The sequence below is a fragment of the Harpia harpyja genome, chromosome 9 (genome assembly GCF_026419915.1).
Source record: "Harpia harpyja isolate bHarHar1 chromosome 9, bHarHar1 primary haplotype, whole genome shotgun sequence".
Classification (NCBI taxonomy): Eukaryota; Metazoa; Chordata; class Aves; order Accipitriformes; family Accipitridae; genus Harpia; species Harpia harpyja.
Genome location: NC_068948.1, coordinates 40,320,230 through 40,335,165, shown reverse-complemented (window position 1 = coordinate 40,335,165; position 14,936 = coordinate 40,320,230). Strand labels below are relative to the sequence as shown.

Genomic DNA, 14,936 nt, shown 5'->3' with positions numbered 1-14,936 from the left:
TTGGTTTAGATGTTTTTATTTTTATGTGAAATCATAAATACAAAATAAAAATAGTAAACAAGTGCTATAGATTTCTTTTTTCATTGGGATGAGGTTCAGGCCTGATCCTGAGCACTTCCAAGTCTTAAAGTTCAGGACTAGGTCTTTGCTCTTGGAAAACAAAACATAGCAAAAACCAAGTAAGACTTTTACCCTGAAGCCAGTGACGTCAATAACAGCATTCTCTCGGGTTATTTTTTTAAAGCACAGCAACAAGTAAGTATACCGAAGGATGAGATTAAATATGAAAATATTTTTTAAAATGGGCCCTACTTCCTGCTAGTATTGTTGGGCGCTGCCCCACTGACCTCAGCAAAACCTGGTTACACCAGCAGTGAGTTATCTTTTCAGTAGGATGATGCTGTGTTTACTAGTACATACACAGTTAGCGCTGGCTTCTTCCAAGAGGTCTTGTTGTATAATTGTTTCAGATTTTGGTTATAAGAGGATCCAGCCCTGCTGTGACACAAAGCTACATATCAAGAAATTTGGCTTGTTAAAAAATTTCCCTTCTCAGATGTGCGTTTCCCTCCCTCTCCCCAAGACACCCGTTTTGATTTGATTTTAAATGCTAGTGATGCACTGCCCAGAAAGATTTCATCTTTTGGTCAGAGCCCAAATCCCGCAGCACTTCTGAAGGCTCTACAGTACAGATACACATGCAGGCATGTCTGTTGGTGGGGGTTGTTTTTTAGTTCTTGAATTTGAGACAAGAGAGAGCGAGGTCCAGGATTTGGGCTAATATTTGTTGACTCGTTTGCTAGACACAAGAGAGCTGAGTGAGGGTGTAGTGTGTCTATGGGCTGGGTGACAAACAGTTGGACATTATCATCTAAAAGAAAGTAACCATGAAACAAATAAAGGCACCAAACCACATAACAAGCCAACTTTGGTAGATTTCTTGCAAAATATATGCATTTAAATACATTTACAGTTTACAAGGTTACACTGTTTAAAAAAAAAGTTGCAATGATGAAATACGGAATATTTCATTCTTGTACCAAAACTACATATCACATCATAACAACAATATTATAGCTTTTATTTAAATGCAGACAGTATAAGAACTGCACCTCTTTATAGAACAACACTAGTTCTAGACATATTGCTCTGCTTTTGTATTCTCTGATGGGCTCAGACCCTGCAATTTATATGTTTAAAAATAAAAGCAATTATCTTTAAAAGGGTGAATCATGCTCAATATTCAACATCAAAATTTGCAGAGGCAAGGCTTTAGTCTCTTATTCAGGTCTGTGTACGTATTGATACCACCGGGGTTTTAAGTTTGCTAAGCAAGGCAAGAACACAGTCGATGTAAATCTGTCACAAACCCAGTTGTGCTTAGTCCATAAGTCTCGGCGTTATCAGAAAGTTGTAAGAGTTAATGCTCAGGTTAGGTGTGCACTGTATTGCTATGTGGTTGTGAGGCACCCATGAGGTTGTAGCGCTGTGCTTTGAGGAATATAAACAGCACATTTCCTCGCTAACTCTTGGCAGAAATCTTATGGCAATACAGATGCTGCCACGGTCTGTAGCAGAATTCTGTGTTGATTTAAAAGTACAAGCAATTCTCGTGGAAAAGTATCGCACCACCCCTTAACCCCTCCTTTTAAAAAAGTTTGTCTCTGCAGTGTAGAATGGAAAGGTGTATGCTAATATTCCAGGCTGTGGCAAAGTTTATTTAGCAGGTGTCAAGCTCAGAAAATGAGAGTTATGTTACCCAGAGCATCTTCCTTCCAGTCTGCGCAGTGTTACCAGCGCAATATGGAGGAGCTGAGAGCTGTGAGAGCCATGACTGCAGATCTCCTGATTAGCCTGCATAAAGTCTCAGTCAAGATATTTGGTAAAACTCTTCTAGCGATTTCTTTGCCCAATTTGGTAAATGAAGGAAAGCACATGTTAACAAAATTATGGTGAGGAGCCAACCCAGTGCACATCCAACTGAACACACAATTCAAAACTGGCAGCAAGCGGGGCTTGGCAAGAAGGCCATGAAAGCCATCCATACCGCCAACCATCAACATCTGAGGCAATTTGTGTGTTTCCAGTCTCCTGTAGTGCAGATGAGAGGATGCAGAGGAGGCCCCGCTGGAGCCAGACATACAAAGATGGCAATCTTTGAATCTAGTCCTCCAGTAATTCTGGCAATGAGTTCATATTCAAGTAAAAACAGAATAGAAGCTGATGAAGGAGAAGGGATGAAGAACCTCAAGGGGCCACCTAGTGTAATCTGGTTTGTACTCCACTGAACAACTGCAACTACCTGAAATACCTTTCAGAGGTCTCAGACACACAGACGAATGCGCTTATCAAGACAATCAAATACCCTTCTCCAAACAGTTACTTGCCTGTGGGATTAAGGACCAAGGTTAGTATCATGCTTTAGACAGAATCCCTAGTTTAGTTGCCCGAATAGAATAAAAAACCCCTAACCGGTGAAAGTCCCAGCGGGAACAGCCAGATCCACGTTCTCAGGAGAGAAAAGAAGGGAAGCTTCTCCTCGGCGACAGTGCACACCCGACGGCCCGGTCCCACCAGCCAGGCGGTGCCCCGAGAGGCACCAGCAGCAAGAGCGGGCGCGAAAGTACTCACAAGTCTCTCAGGGTAACACCGGGGAAGGGCCGGGAACCGGGCGGGCAGGCGGCGGCGGCGGCGGCGGAGCCCGGACGGGGCGTCCCGGCAGACGCCGCCGCGGCTCGCCCGGGCTCCTCCGTTCTCCCCCCCGCTCCCCCCCCGCCGCTGCCCCGGGCCGGGGAGACGCTGGTTCGGCTGCGCTGTGCGGCCGCGGAGGTTTTTGCTCGCCGCGGAACCGCGGGCGGTGAGTACCGGGTCTCCGGCGGCGCCGAGCGCGGCGCTGCCCGCAGCGGAGCGGCCAGACCCGCCGGGGAGCCGGGCTGGCGGGCGGCGGGGCGCTGCCCTGCCTAGGGCTGCCGCTTTACGGGGGTCCCCGTTAAGAAGAGACTCTAGGCAGGGGAGCGCCGGAGCTCACCGCAGACGTTCCCGGCGCGGTGCCGAGTGCCGGCCGGCGGAGCGCGGCAGCGCCGGCTCGCAGCCGTCTGTCCGTGTCCCCGCAGGGCCGGGGGAGCGGGGCGGCCCCGCTCAGACGTAGTTCTTCTTATCGTACTCGCCGTTGGAGGTGGGCCGCCGCGGCGCCGAGTACTTGACGGGAAAGGAGGTCTCGTCGCGCTGGGAGCAGGAGCAGCAGCAGATGAGGCAGCCCCCGAAGAGCAGCAGGGCCGTGGCCGCCCAGCCGATGTAGAGCGCGGCCCCCATCTCCCGCTTCTGGGACGGCGGCACGGTGGGGTCGTAGAAGTCGCTGATGACGATGTTGGCGAACCAGCAGAGCGGGACGAGGACCAGGACCCCGCAGAGGATGTAGATGGCCCCGCCGGCGATCACGATGCGGGACTTCATCTTGCCGGGCCGGATGCAGTTGGTGCACTGCGCGCCCACCACGGTCACCATCAGGGCCACCAGCCCCAGCAGCGCCACGATGACGGTGAGCGCCCGGCCCGCCTGCACCTCGGGCGGCAGCGCCAGGATGGAGTCGTACACCTTGCACTGCATCTGCCCCGTGCTCTGCACCACGCAGTTCATCCACAGCCCTTCCCAGATGGTCTGCGCCACCACGATGTTCACGTCGATGAAGGCCGACACCTGCCACATGGGCAGCCCGCAGGCCAGGATCACTCCCACCCAGCCCAGGATGCCCAGCCCCAGTCCCAAAATCTCCAGCGCCGCCGAAGTCATGCTGCTGCCGCTGTCCCACCAAAGCCTCCGGAGAAAGGACGGCGCGCCGGCTCTGCACCACTTGCCCCCGGGCAGCTGCCGATCCGGCTCTGAGCGCCGCCGGCCCCGGGCAGGGCTATATGAGGAGCCGCAGGGCGCCCTCCCACCGCCCCCCCTCTCTCCCGCCCGGCCCGGCCCTGCCCTGCCCTTCCCTTCCCCGCGGAGGGGGGGGCTCGCACGGCCAGCGGTGGGCGGGCGGGCGGCAGCAAGGCCCGCGGCCGGGGCTGCGCCGCGGGGGCGTGGGGTCCCCCCCCCGCTGCTCGCGGCTGCCGTGGGGCTCCCGCCGGAGCCGGGGAAACGTCCTTCTGCTCGCCCCGGCCCCCCGCCGCGGGAGGAGCCCGCAGGGACGCTGCCCGCTCCCAGTTAAGCGCGGGGCTGGAGGAACCTCGTCCCGGATTTCGGCCGCTCAGACTTCTTCCTCCTAGCGCCGTTATCTGTGTATTTCCGACTTACTGATATTGTCCACAGCCAGACCTTCGGAGAGGTCTTGACAATGCAGGCACCCAGCAGTATGGACGTGCTGATTATCAAGCCTAATTGATCATCTCCCAGAAGACCGAGCATACTGACTGACCTGCATCTCTCTCTCTTGCACACTGTGACAGGCAAAAGTGTAAGCAAGCACCACCAAACGCCTCAGGAATCACCCTGAAAATGAAAGAGCTTTGAATACAGGATCTGCACATCATCTGTCAGTACCAGTAGCCAGATTATTAATTCGGTCCAGGAAGAATACTCGCTCTTAGCTTACACCAGGCATGAAACTCCATTCCTTTTGATACGGGAGCCAAGAGCAAGGCATACTATTTAAATATGTTGCCACAAAGATTTCAAACTTCGCTTTACTGTTTTAACTGCTCAAGTACATTTCAAATCTTTATGGTGTGTCCATGAGTTAAGTTCCCATATCAAAAAGAGTGTATTTGCAAGAGGTTTCGTCATCAGGCCACGCAGACATTGTAATTACTACAGTCTCTTCATGGACCACTGGCGTTTTGGGTTGTTCTTGCAAAGAAACCTTGGTTCAACCCTTGCAGGCCAACAGCAGCTTACAGCCCCCCCAGGCTAGCGGATGGCAGCGAGAGTTTGTGATATGAATGCTGCTGTTACAGCTGCAGTAGAAAGAGAACAGACCTCACTGCCTCAGCACTCACAAGGAGCTGTGGTCCAGTGGCTTTCCACTGGGTGCCCTGAGAAAGCCTTCTTTTGATTTAAACCGGGATTGTTTTGGTTTATCTTAAATAAGTTTAAATGTTTTAGACAAAATTGAAAGTTATGTTCACACTGACTTTTGAACTGGTTTGGCTAGATTTGGTTTCAGTTAGCCCAAAGTATCCTTCTAGTGTAAAGGAGATCAGAGTTTAAAATAACACATTTCCTGCCCCTATGTAAGCAGTTTTCTCTGTTGTACTGTAATTTACAGCATGTATTACGGCATGCAGAGATTTGTGATGGAAATATTAAGACTGATAAGAATGCAGCATGAATGGAAAAGTCCATGTGTGAAGCAGAAGCAGCAGAAGAAATGATAAGCAAAGGTTAAAGGAATCACATGCATCAACAGCTGAGGAAATGACTGATGGGTTAACGCTGAACAATGCCCTGCTTACATCCTGACAGTGGCACTGATGACTCTTCTGCAGAGGACCCCAGTGCTGGTAACAGGAGGATGGCCTCAAGGTCACAGCGCACTGGATGTGGCCTTTCACTTCTTCTATTTTTCCAACCAGAAGACAAACTATAGCCACAAGACACCCCAAAAAAGAAACAGAAGAACATCAGCAGCTTGTGAATCGTCATGGTGTGGACGTGCTGACACATGGCGACTGCAGCCTTCCATTGATAATCTCTGCCTGAGGAGCTGTAAACATTTCTAGCATGGAAAATGTCTTCCTAACAGAGGCTGCCTGGTAAATGGAGTTAAGAGGAGTTATCTCCTCTTCCAGCTGTATATGAAATACATACAGTTTACTTCAATTATTTGAAACTGTAAATTCCAGTGTGCAAGTCCAGAAGGAATGTGTGACTGGAGCTGTGCAGTCTGTCAAAATGAGGCTGCTTGCAATCACTCAGAAAAGTCCCTGGTGTCAGGGAGAGGAGAATGTGCAAAAGCACCAGCCACAGAGACAGAGATATCTCAGAGGTGAACAGGAAGAAACCCAGAACACAGGCTGAAACTGCATAACATCTGTATTTATGATGATAATAATGATTATATAGAAAACAGCACAGAAGAACAATTAAAAAAAGGGGGGAGAAATGCCAGTTATCTTAGCCCATAAGCACAGGAAAGCCCCACCCTTGCCACTTGCCCGGGAGCACGGAACTCTGAATTTCCTCCGATAAATGGCCTGTGTGTGCTCCTGTGCCGACTGGGAGGCACTCATGGGGCCTGTGCAGCTGCCTGGGTCTTTGGGCTGAGGAGGGAAACCCGCACATGGCTTGTTTTAGCTCTGCAGCCCTCACGCCACCTTCCCTTGCTACCTGTTACCGAGCAACTGATTCCTACAAATCATTTAATCCAAGGCAATTATTTCTCTGGGGAAATACATGCTTAATAATAACAGGGTGGATGAAACTTTCTGCTTAGAGGCATTTCCATTCCAGGTATTTCACCTTTGTCTGTTTGTTTCTTTTCCTTACCCCGGATACTAGCTTTTATCCTGGCTACTGGCAACAACCTCCATCTTTAATTACTCTACTCCCTGATCCTGAAAGTGAGTCTGTTGCACAAACTACCTTTAATGAGCCCATCGGTGCAAGATGCTCACTGGTCTGCTTACTTGACTTACTGGTAACTTGACTGATACAGCTGCTGGGGGGCCTGAGGACCCCACCAGCTTTAGCACATTGTGGCTTCTGATGGTGTTAATGTCACAACACCGGGAAGTAATTTAAACTCCCAGAAATGAAAAGTTTCTAATTTCTTAAAAGGAAACAAAAATCAGCATGATGTTTTACTTGGGATGTTAAGTAAAGAAATCGCTACATATCAATTAAATACTTGCTGGTAAAGTCTGGATTCCTTTAAATTCAAAGGTGTGGTGTTCTTGCAGCAAAGTAACTCATTAGCAAATGACCGATAATGTCGTTACATCTATTACTGCTCCAGCTATGTATTTATTAAATTATTCTAGGGGGGATACATAGGGGGGCTTTGCAGCCTGTGAAAATGGGCGGAAGTGGTATTCAAGCTGAGAACAATTGCACAGAAGCCATACTATAGCAAGAGGGGCTTTGGGATTAGAGGTGATTGTGTTTTCACTCTTTTCCTGACATAATCAGGACAAATACCAGGCACAGAGTTGCTGGGAGGGCTGCTAAGGGAGGTCCAGGCTCTTACCAGCATTGCTTGTTGTGGTGTATGAGCCCTGTACCACGGCACAGAAGAACTGCTGTGCCCAGCCCTCCGGTCTTGCTAGGGCTTTGCTCAGCCCTGAAGCATCCCACCAGCAATGTTTAGATAGATTTGCCTTTTGGGACCTGAAATGTAGTCTGCAGAGCACGCTTGGTTTATAACTTGTGGAGTGTCCCTTACCTATGCGCTTCTGCTCCTTCTCATCCCTAAAATGTTAACCATCTGGAAGACAGAGAAGAAAATGACATTTGGCATCAAGCTTATGCACAAACCTAATATTGTTTGTGTGAATAAGACAGAGTACGAGTCAAAAGATGAATTAAAAGCCCAGTGATCTCAAGACAGCTCACCATAACTTTTGGATCAGACAGAAGCAAAGGTGAAGAATCAGGAATCCTATTAGAGACAGATTTTGTGCCATATTTTGTCTTCTAATTAGTGCTGAAATAAAGGCAAGGAGATTTCCAAATACAGAGGTGTTAGGCAGGGGCTGTTCTTTATTTAGAAAGCTTGAGCTTTCTCAGTGAAAATTAATCCTTTCTGAATCATCCTTTAAAATGCAACTGGTTTTCCCAAGAGAAGAGATTTAGTTGGAGCTTGAGTGCACATACCGTCTTCCACAGTAAGATAGGCCTCCATGAAGTTCCTGCATGTCAGCAGAGCCAACATGTCTTCAGATCAGTGTGACACATGAGAAGACTGGCACGTAGGAATGATTCCTTGTCAAATGAGCAGGTTATTACAAAATGAAAGTGCACAATTTCACCACAGTTTTATCTCAAGATCATTTCTTTTGAAAACAAGCTGAAGTGCTTAACATGAAATTGTCACTTCCTCTCTTAGTTCATCTTTTGAACAAAGAGAAGCAGTGATTTAAAAGCCACACCAGAATTTTGCAAGAGGGACCAGTAATGCTCTATGACTGGTGCTAGTGACGTAGGATCCAACACCCTTTTTAGTACAAGTGTTGCTGCTGCCCTTCAGGATTGAGAAATGGATGCCCACACTACTCTTCCCTCTCAGTGGTGATGCGACAAGACTCGTGTAAAAGAAAGGAAGGAAACAGATACACGTAGTTGGAAAAACAGTGAAAGAGGTTACAAATCTGCTTCCAGACTTCATATATTTTCTGCTGTATATCCCTTTCCAAACAAAATTGCATAGCCCTGTATCAGTCTTTGCACTTGACACACACCCTCTGCCTGGGCTTTTTTTTTGTGAACTGCCCACTGGCACTGCCAGGGAGCCAGGAGCAGGGGGTTCTGGCTGGGCTACCCATGGTGGGAATACTGAGACAGTGTTACAAGTGCTTTCCTCACACAACGAAGAAATTAATTGTGCTAAACCATCATTAGAACTGAGTTCCTCCCTGCTTGAATTCCACTACACACAAACCTCTGGATCAACATTTGAAACTTCCCCTTGGTTGGAACTGATCTTTGTGTCTCGATGTCTTACTAAAGCACACCCTGACAGGAACTTTTCCAGTCACCACTGTCAGGACCAGCTGGGCTGCACTGGTGAGCTGCTGTGCACCTAACTCTTCAGCACCTTGTTTTCTGAATTTGGCTTTTGAGTGGATACTGAGGTCTCACTGGACAGCCATAACCCTGTGTTCATGGCATTTCAGGGCAGCGGCTATGGTGAACTGTGGCCCTTTCTCAAAGCTTAGAATGTCCCAGCTGTAGATGAGCATCTAAACAGCCTGATCATCCCACTCGCCAAGAGATCACACTGAACTTATGCTTAGGCCGTGTCACTTCAAATACTTCTCTTTAATGCTATGGGCACAGGCAGGGGGGGAAAAGCTATAGGAAATATACATTGTTTCATGCCTAAGGGTCCATTCTATGTCATGTTTCCTATCAGGAGAGCTGTAGTTTAATTTTGTCCTCTTTCAGAGTTAGCCTCCTTCCACAGATTGTGGTGTACCAGGGTCCTGGTAGATCTCTTTCCCATGTAATTGTTGGGAAATCACATCAGATGTCATTTTCTAAAGAACAGCATCAGCAAGGACAAATGCCATTGTTTTAAATACACCTCGCAGATGTTGAAAGTAATTAGTGAAGACATGACCATGAAGTTAGTGAAAATTGTTCAGGGCTAGCGATAGGAAACATACTACATTTATCTAGTTCCCCAGGAAATTTATGTTCCTGAGAACTTGAGAGAGGTTTGGGACACCCGATTATGAGAGTGATTAATTCTCAGCAGAGCTGTCCCTATTCTTAACGAGATATATCTGAGAGAAACCCCATCTTTAGGGGAATAGCATGCATCTGTTTTGTCAATCCTGGTTCCCTTAGTAAAAGTGAAGTTGATTTCCAGTAAGAGGAAAGGGTGGCTTATTCCAGAGAAAATTTTTAGGTTCTTCTTGCTGCTGCTTTGTTGCTATAATTAGCATCTTGAAAAGGTGGGCTTGTGTGTGCTTGTAAATGCAAAAGAAACACTTCTATTCCTCTGAGACTGCTATAATTCGAATATAATCTTCAGTTCCTGTAGTGCATCACAAAAAATGTGGTTGGTTTTTTTTTTTTCAGCAAGGGAAAATACTTATCTGTTGCAGATTTTCTTATCGATTACTAAATAGCTTGCAAGGTAGCTTGTGTCAATAAATCCTGATGCATCCACAGATACTGGTTTCCTGTTCGTACACTACCAGAGCTCCAGCTCTGAGCTGCACACTTCAAAAAGGCTCAGCAGTGAGACCAGCTTTCAGTGGACCTGACATTTCCGATTCCCAATGCAGCATGTCTGCAAAAACACAGAAAATTTGAAATGATAGAATGGTTCACCCCATTAGTGATTCCATAGATAAAGCACTACACAGAAGAGTATTTTGATCAAATCACCAGTTTACCAAATACGAACAAAGAACGGGAAGTTCGCCCTTAAATTTCTGTCTATCACCACACCCAAATACTAAAATTAGCCCAGGGAATATCTAAATGATGGTATCCGACATTCACACTAGTTATGTTCAAAGTACTTTTTCTCTGGCAATCCTTTAGAAGAGAATGTCACCCACAGTGTGTAGCTCATATATATTTATTTCTAAAAGGTTTGGTCCTGGAGCCATGTACTGTAATTTAGCACAGCATACACAAATATTCTGAATCAAACACAAATCTTATGGAAATGAAAAGGATTTATACATATGCTTAAGAATAAGTTGTTTAATCAAGACTTGAGTAATTTTATCTCCAGGGAAGACTGGGAGATCTTCAAGATGCTCAGTGTCTTACAGTAGTTGGCCAGTATCTCCACGAATTGCTCTTACAGCGCAGCCATTACAGCAATCACACATAATTTTAGGCTCAAATTCAAAATATTTAGCTATGTGAGCAACAGACTTGATTGAAAGAAAATCAAATTAAAAGGGATCTCATAACTGAAAAGAAACGGTTTTATTTTGTCTAAGCAGCATATCTTCTTTTTTTTTTTTTTTTTAATTTAATAGAAATAATGCCAAGGAACATGGGGCTGGTTTATGTATCAAAACTCAATTTAGTTTTCAGTTATATGGTGATATTTATTTTATTATAATCAGTATCATACCATTTTCTCTGTTAAGGAGCAGAACAAAAGATACATAATGTCTTTTGCTGAATGGATGAGGTATTTCTAACTTGCTAAGACGTGACTCCACACAAAGTTAAGATTTGAATTCAAGGAAGGACTCTAATTATACTTTTGATAATGTAAACCTAGATATATCAGGAACTTTTGTAAAAGGCACTTGAGCTTCCAAGGGAAGAATAAAACAAAATTCTTTCAGAAATAATAATTATGGGAATGAGTGATTCACAGTCAGACTGCTGTTCACTGCATGAACATTTCTAGACTATTTAACCATTTAGGAGGAACAGTGTTCTTCAATACGATTTCTCCTGTTTGCACCTCTGCTAATACCAGTGTGAAAAATAACAAATATGCAGTACATCTTTTGTGGGCATGCATTCTCTGTAGGTTTCTGCAATGCAGCATTTCTCAGTTGCATGCACCAAATAGTTCCAGTTCTGCTGCTCGGTGATCCTGCATACTGCGGTTTTATAACAAGTCTCATAACAGGTTTCAAAAGTAACAAAAGTACATTTTTATCAAGTGCGTAATGCACTGTAAAACTCATTGTCACAGGATGCTCTTTAATGCCAAAAGTTGAGATGGGTTCAAAAACCAACAGGAAAAATTCATGGAAGAGAAAACTATCAAGATAAAACTTCTGGCTCAGGAAGCTGCTGAGCTCCAGATTGCCGGAAGCTGGGAAGATACACAGACACGGTGCTACTTTTATCTTTTTCTAAGCATCTGCTACTGGGCACTGCAGAGGTAGGGCACTGGCTAGAATTGTCCTTTGCTCTTACCCGAAGTGCCCTTCCTTATATTACTTTCTGGCATAATGGGACTGTTTTGGGAGGATTGTGACTTCCCTGAACATTTTGTGTGACAGTTGGTCAGCCATGACTTGGGAAAATTATTGGTATGTCTCAATAATGAGGCATTTGAAATTTCTGGAGAATGTTTCACCCACGGCACTAAATCCTGCCAAAGGAAAGGAGTGACAATCGTGGGAAAGCGCTGACTTCCACTAGACTCTGCATTGATGCCAGTCTGTAGTTTGGCATCATCCGTGCTAATGTCTTACAATTTCTTCAAGTGCTAAATAGTTGTTTGTAATAGCAGTTTATGTGTGTAAAATATTGTGTGCATCACAGTGTTCTAATTTAGTGAAAGAAAGAAAAACTGCCACTGTTGTTCCTTTGGTGATAGTACAAAACACCTATATGGATATCCATGGAATAATTTAAAATAAGACCTTAATTTCTAAAGAAGACTGAAATGCCACCTTTTAACTCCTCCAAAAAGGTGGTGTATAACAGTACTTTGTGTTATAACATTACACTTTGTCCTAGGAAACGGAACTTGGTTGCGCTTTCATTGGCTTTTATCTTGTTCTTACTCAGATCACATCAATGCTCGGTTGATAATACGAGCACAATGTGAATTAGCAAATAATGCCAGTCTGCCTTCAGCAGCATTTGTTTCACTTCCACATTTTCCTGTTGTGAGCTGCAACCATTTGCTTAATGGATGGAAATACAGACAAAACAGAAATGTGCTTCTTGGTATTCAAAATTGTAATTCAAAAGATTTGCTGCTGGGTCACACATACAAACTGCCCTCTGCAAAATGTTCGGATGGATTACTAGGAACTTTCCTGAACCTAGTTCTTGCAGCTGGAGGGTTGGAAAAAGCCTTCCCTGAACTTCTGCTGATACTCTGTTTTAATCTTGTCAGTGTTGTATTGAGTGTTTGAGCTATGTAACACTGTTTCACCATGACAAAGTGGTCTGGTTCTGTGATCTGGCTGCAAGCATCAGTTACACTCTAGGTTTATGTCTGCTGGAGTCCCTGATACCTCGGAGAACTTGCTGGCAAAAATCCCACTCACCGCTTCAGTGATGAATCCTTCCAAGGCAGAAAGGCTCTCACTTAACCAGAGGGAATGCTGTCATGAAAGAGAAGATAGCAATAGTGTAGGTAAAACAAGTACATTGGGTTTTTTGCACTTTGGGAGGGAAATTTGCTTCATGTGTGGACAAGCAGCTGAAAACCAAACGGGCTTATATTACATACTGCATTACAGTCAAACAGCACAAAGTTTAAACTAGATTTCTCCCTGGCTATCACAGCTACTGTACCAAAAGATTTTCCACTGTGAGGAGTACCCCTAAAACATGCTGCAGGTGGAGGCAATCTCAAAGGTCAATGGTACTTGGGTAGGAAATAGGAATCAAACAATTTGAGAAGGGGATATTTTAAGCAGAATGGGCTCTGACTGTGTTCATTCTTGAAGGTTAACTCATGTGTGTAGCTCCAGACGGAGACTGTTTGTACAAGAAGGATGCCCCAGTGTACTGCTGGCAGGATGTGAAGTCGGGGTACAGATACAGACTTGTATCGTTTCAAAGTCGTTACCACTGTAGCACTGGCTACCATGTCGCTTGGTTGGGGTGCAGCGACCTCCGTGAGGGGTGGCTCTGTCAGACGAGCCTTTCTTCCATGTCTTCTGTTTTGGGAAGTCAGCAGGATCAGGAGATGCTCCATATTTTGGAGCAGGGCCCTCAGGGCCAAAGCCGGCGGAGACCAGCTCCGACTGCTGGCAGCAGAACCCCCGGGGACATCCGCAGGCCGCAGCGGGCTGGCACCGCTCCCCCCCGGGGGAACGAGGGGCCAGCCGGTGGGAAGCGTTTTAGGAAACGGCGGAGCGGCTGCTTGGGACCCGGCATCCTCGGGTAACCGGCGACGGGAAGGCCCGGGAGAAAAGCACCCGCCGCTGAGCCGCTCCCCCTCCCGACGGCCGAGGGCCGGACCCACGCCTGCGGTCACGGCTCCCGCACCGAGTCCCGCCATCCCCACCGGGACGGCGGCCCTCCGGGGGTTGGGGGGAGGTCGCCATGGCGACGCCCCGCCCGCGCCATCTCCCTCCCCGCTGCCACTCAGGCAAGCGGGTGGGGCGGGGGAGACGCTCTATCCCTCCTCTCGCTCGTCCAAGAGCCGCGCCTCGTTGCTGTCCTGGGAAGCGGCCTTAGACCATAGAGTCGTGCGGAAGGTATGTAGGCGCTCGGCCGCGGTGGCGTGTGGGATGCGGGAGGGCTCCGCGGGGGGAGGTGGCGGATCGCGGCCTGGCAGCCGGGCACCGGCGGAAGCGGCCGCAGGCTCAGGTAAGCGCCGGGGGTGCCGGGCCGCGACCTGCGGCCGGCGCCTCCGCCCGGCCAGTGTCCGCGCTCCGCGGCCGGGCCCGGCCTGGCCCTGCCCGGCCCGCAGCTGCCAGCGGGGCAGCGGTACGGGCTCGGTCCCGGCCCGGTCCCCGGAACTCGCCCGCGGCGGGGTGTGCTCCGTGTGTGGGCCTAGCGGCCTGGCTCCGGCCTCCCTCCGCTGCCCGGGGCGAGGTTTTTGAGGCTGAAGTATGAGGAGGGGAGAAGTGTATGGGGGCAGACCCCAGGAAACCCCGCAGTCGGGTCGCGGGCCGTTTTACCCGCACTTTTATTTGCGTGTAACGCAAGGCACGCGTGACTTTTGAGATGTGGGCAAAACCTCCGTGCTGCTGGGGTCTGCCCGGCATGATGTAGCCGGAGATGGGGGGCGCGTGTGGAAGAGGAAGTTCTGTCTCCATGGGGCATTCCTTAGATGTTTTAAAAATTGTAACACCAAGCCTGGCCAACTGCTGGGAACCAGGGATGCTGCAGGAGAAACGCAGAGCCCACTGCTACACAGAACGACATATACCTGGTTTGGCAACAGACCGAGCAAGTGCTCTATTTTTTTTTTTTTTTTTTTTTTAGGTCTTAAATTAGTGTTCACGCGCAGGTTAGAGACTCTGTGGTGTCATGAGACTTAAGCCTGATTTGGAAGTGATTTAAAGTACTAACTTATCACTGTTTGCTGTGCATTGCCAGTATGTACACAATTATAGTTAAGCTTTGTGGGTGTGAGGCAGAGCTGCCTATTTCCTGATGAGTTATCATGGCTAATATTTTTAGCTTTTTAATTAAAAAAAAAAAAGCCCCTGCTTTTCACATTTACAGGTCTGTTTTACAGTATTTTTCTCTGACACAGTAACTCTGGGAAGATACCGTCAAAAGCTGCTTGCGTAGGAAGCACACAATCACTAAACCTGATCATTAATGTGAATGGTATCATTGCCTCCTTTGTGCATTTATGTGACTGTAGTCATTGAAATAACAGT

The 14,936-nt window shown here is 47.4% G+C and overlaps 2 protein-coding genes across 3 annotated transcripts in view; one reads left to right on the top strand and one right to left on the bottom strand.

Annotated features, from left to right (window-relative positions):
• CLDN5 (claudin 5) lies at positions 1-3,897 on the bottom strand. The gene has a single exon (XM_052797452.1). It carries the CDS (start codon positions 3,787-3,789, stop codon positions 3,139-3,141), a length of 651 nt encoding a protein of 216 aa, XP_052653412.1. The 5' UTR covers positions 3,790-3,897; the 3' UTR covers positions 1-3,138.
• Positions 3,898-13,821: 9,924 nt separating this feature from the next.
• Positions 13,822-14,936, top strand: part of LOC128146382 (septin-2) — a 40,368-nt gene continuing 39,253 nt past the window's right edge. For both annotated transcript variants that reach the window (XM_052797680.1, XM_052797679.1), the window contains exon 1: positions 13,822-13,911. The gene's annotated coding sequence lies outside the window, so the exon portion shown is untranslated. The remainder of the gene's footprint in view (positions 13,912-14,936) is intronic.

What these genes read in the sequence shown, in the direction of transcription:
- CLDN5 (XM_052797452.1), bottom strand. Translation starts at nt 3,789, where the DNA reads ATGACTTCGGCGGCGCTGGAGATTTTGGGACTGGGGCTGGGCATCCTG.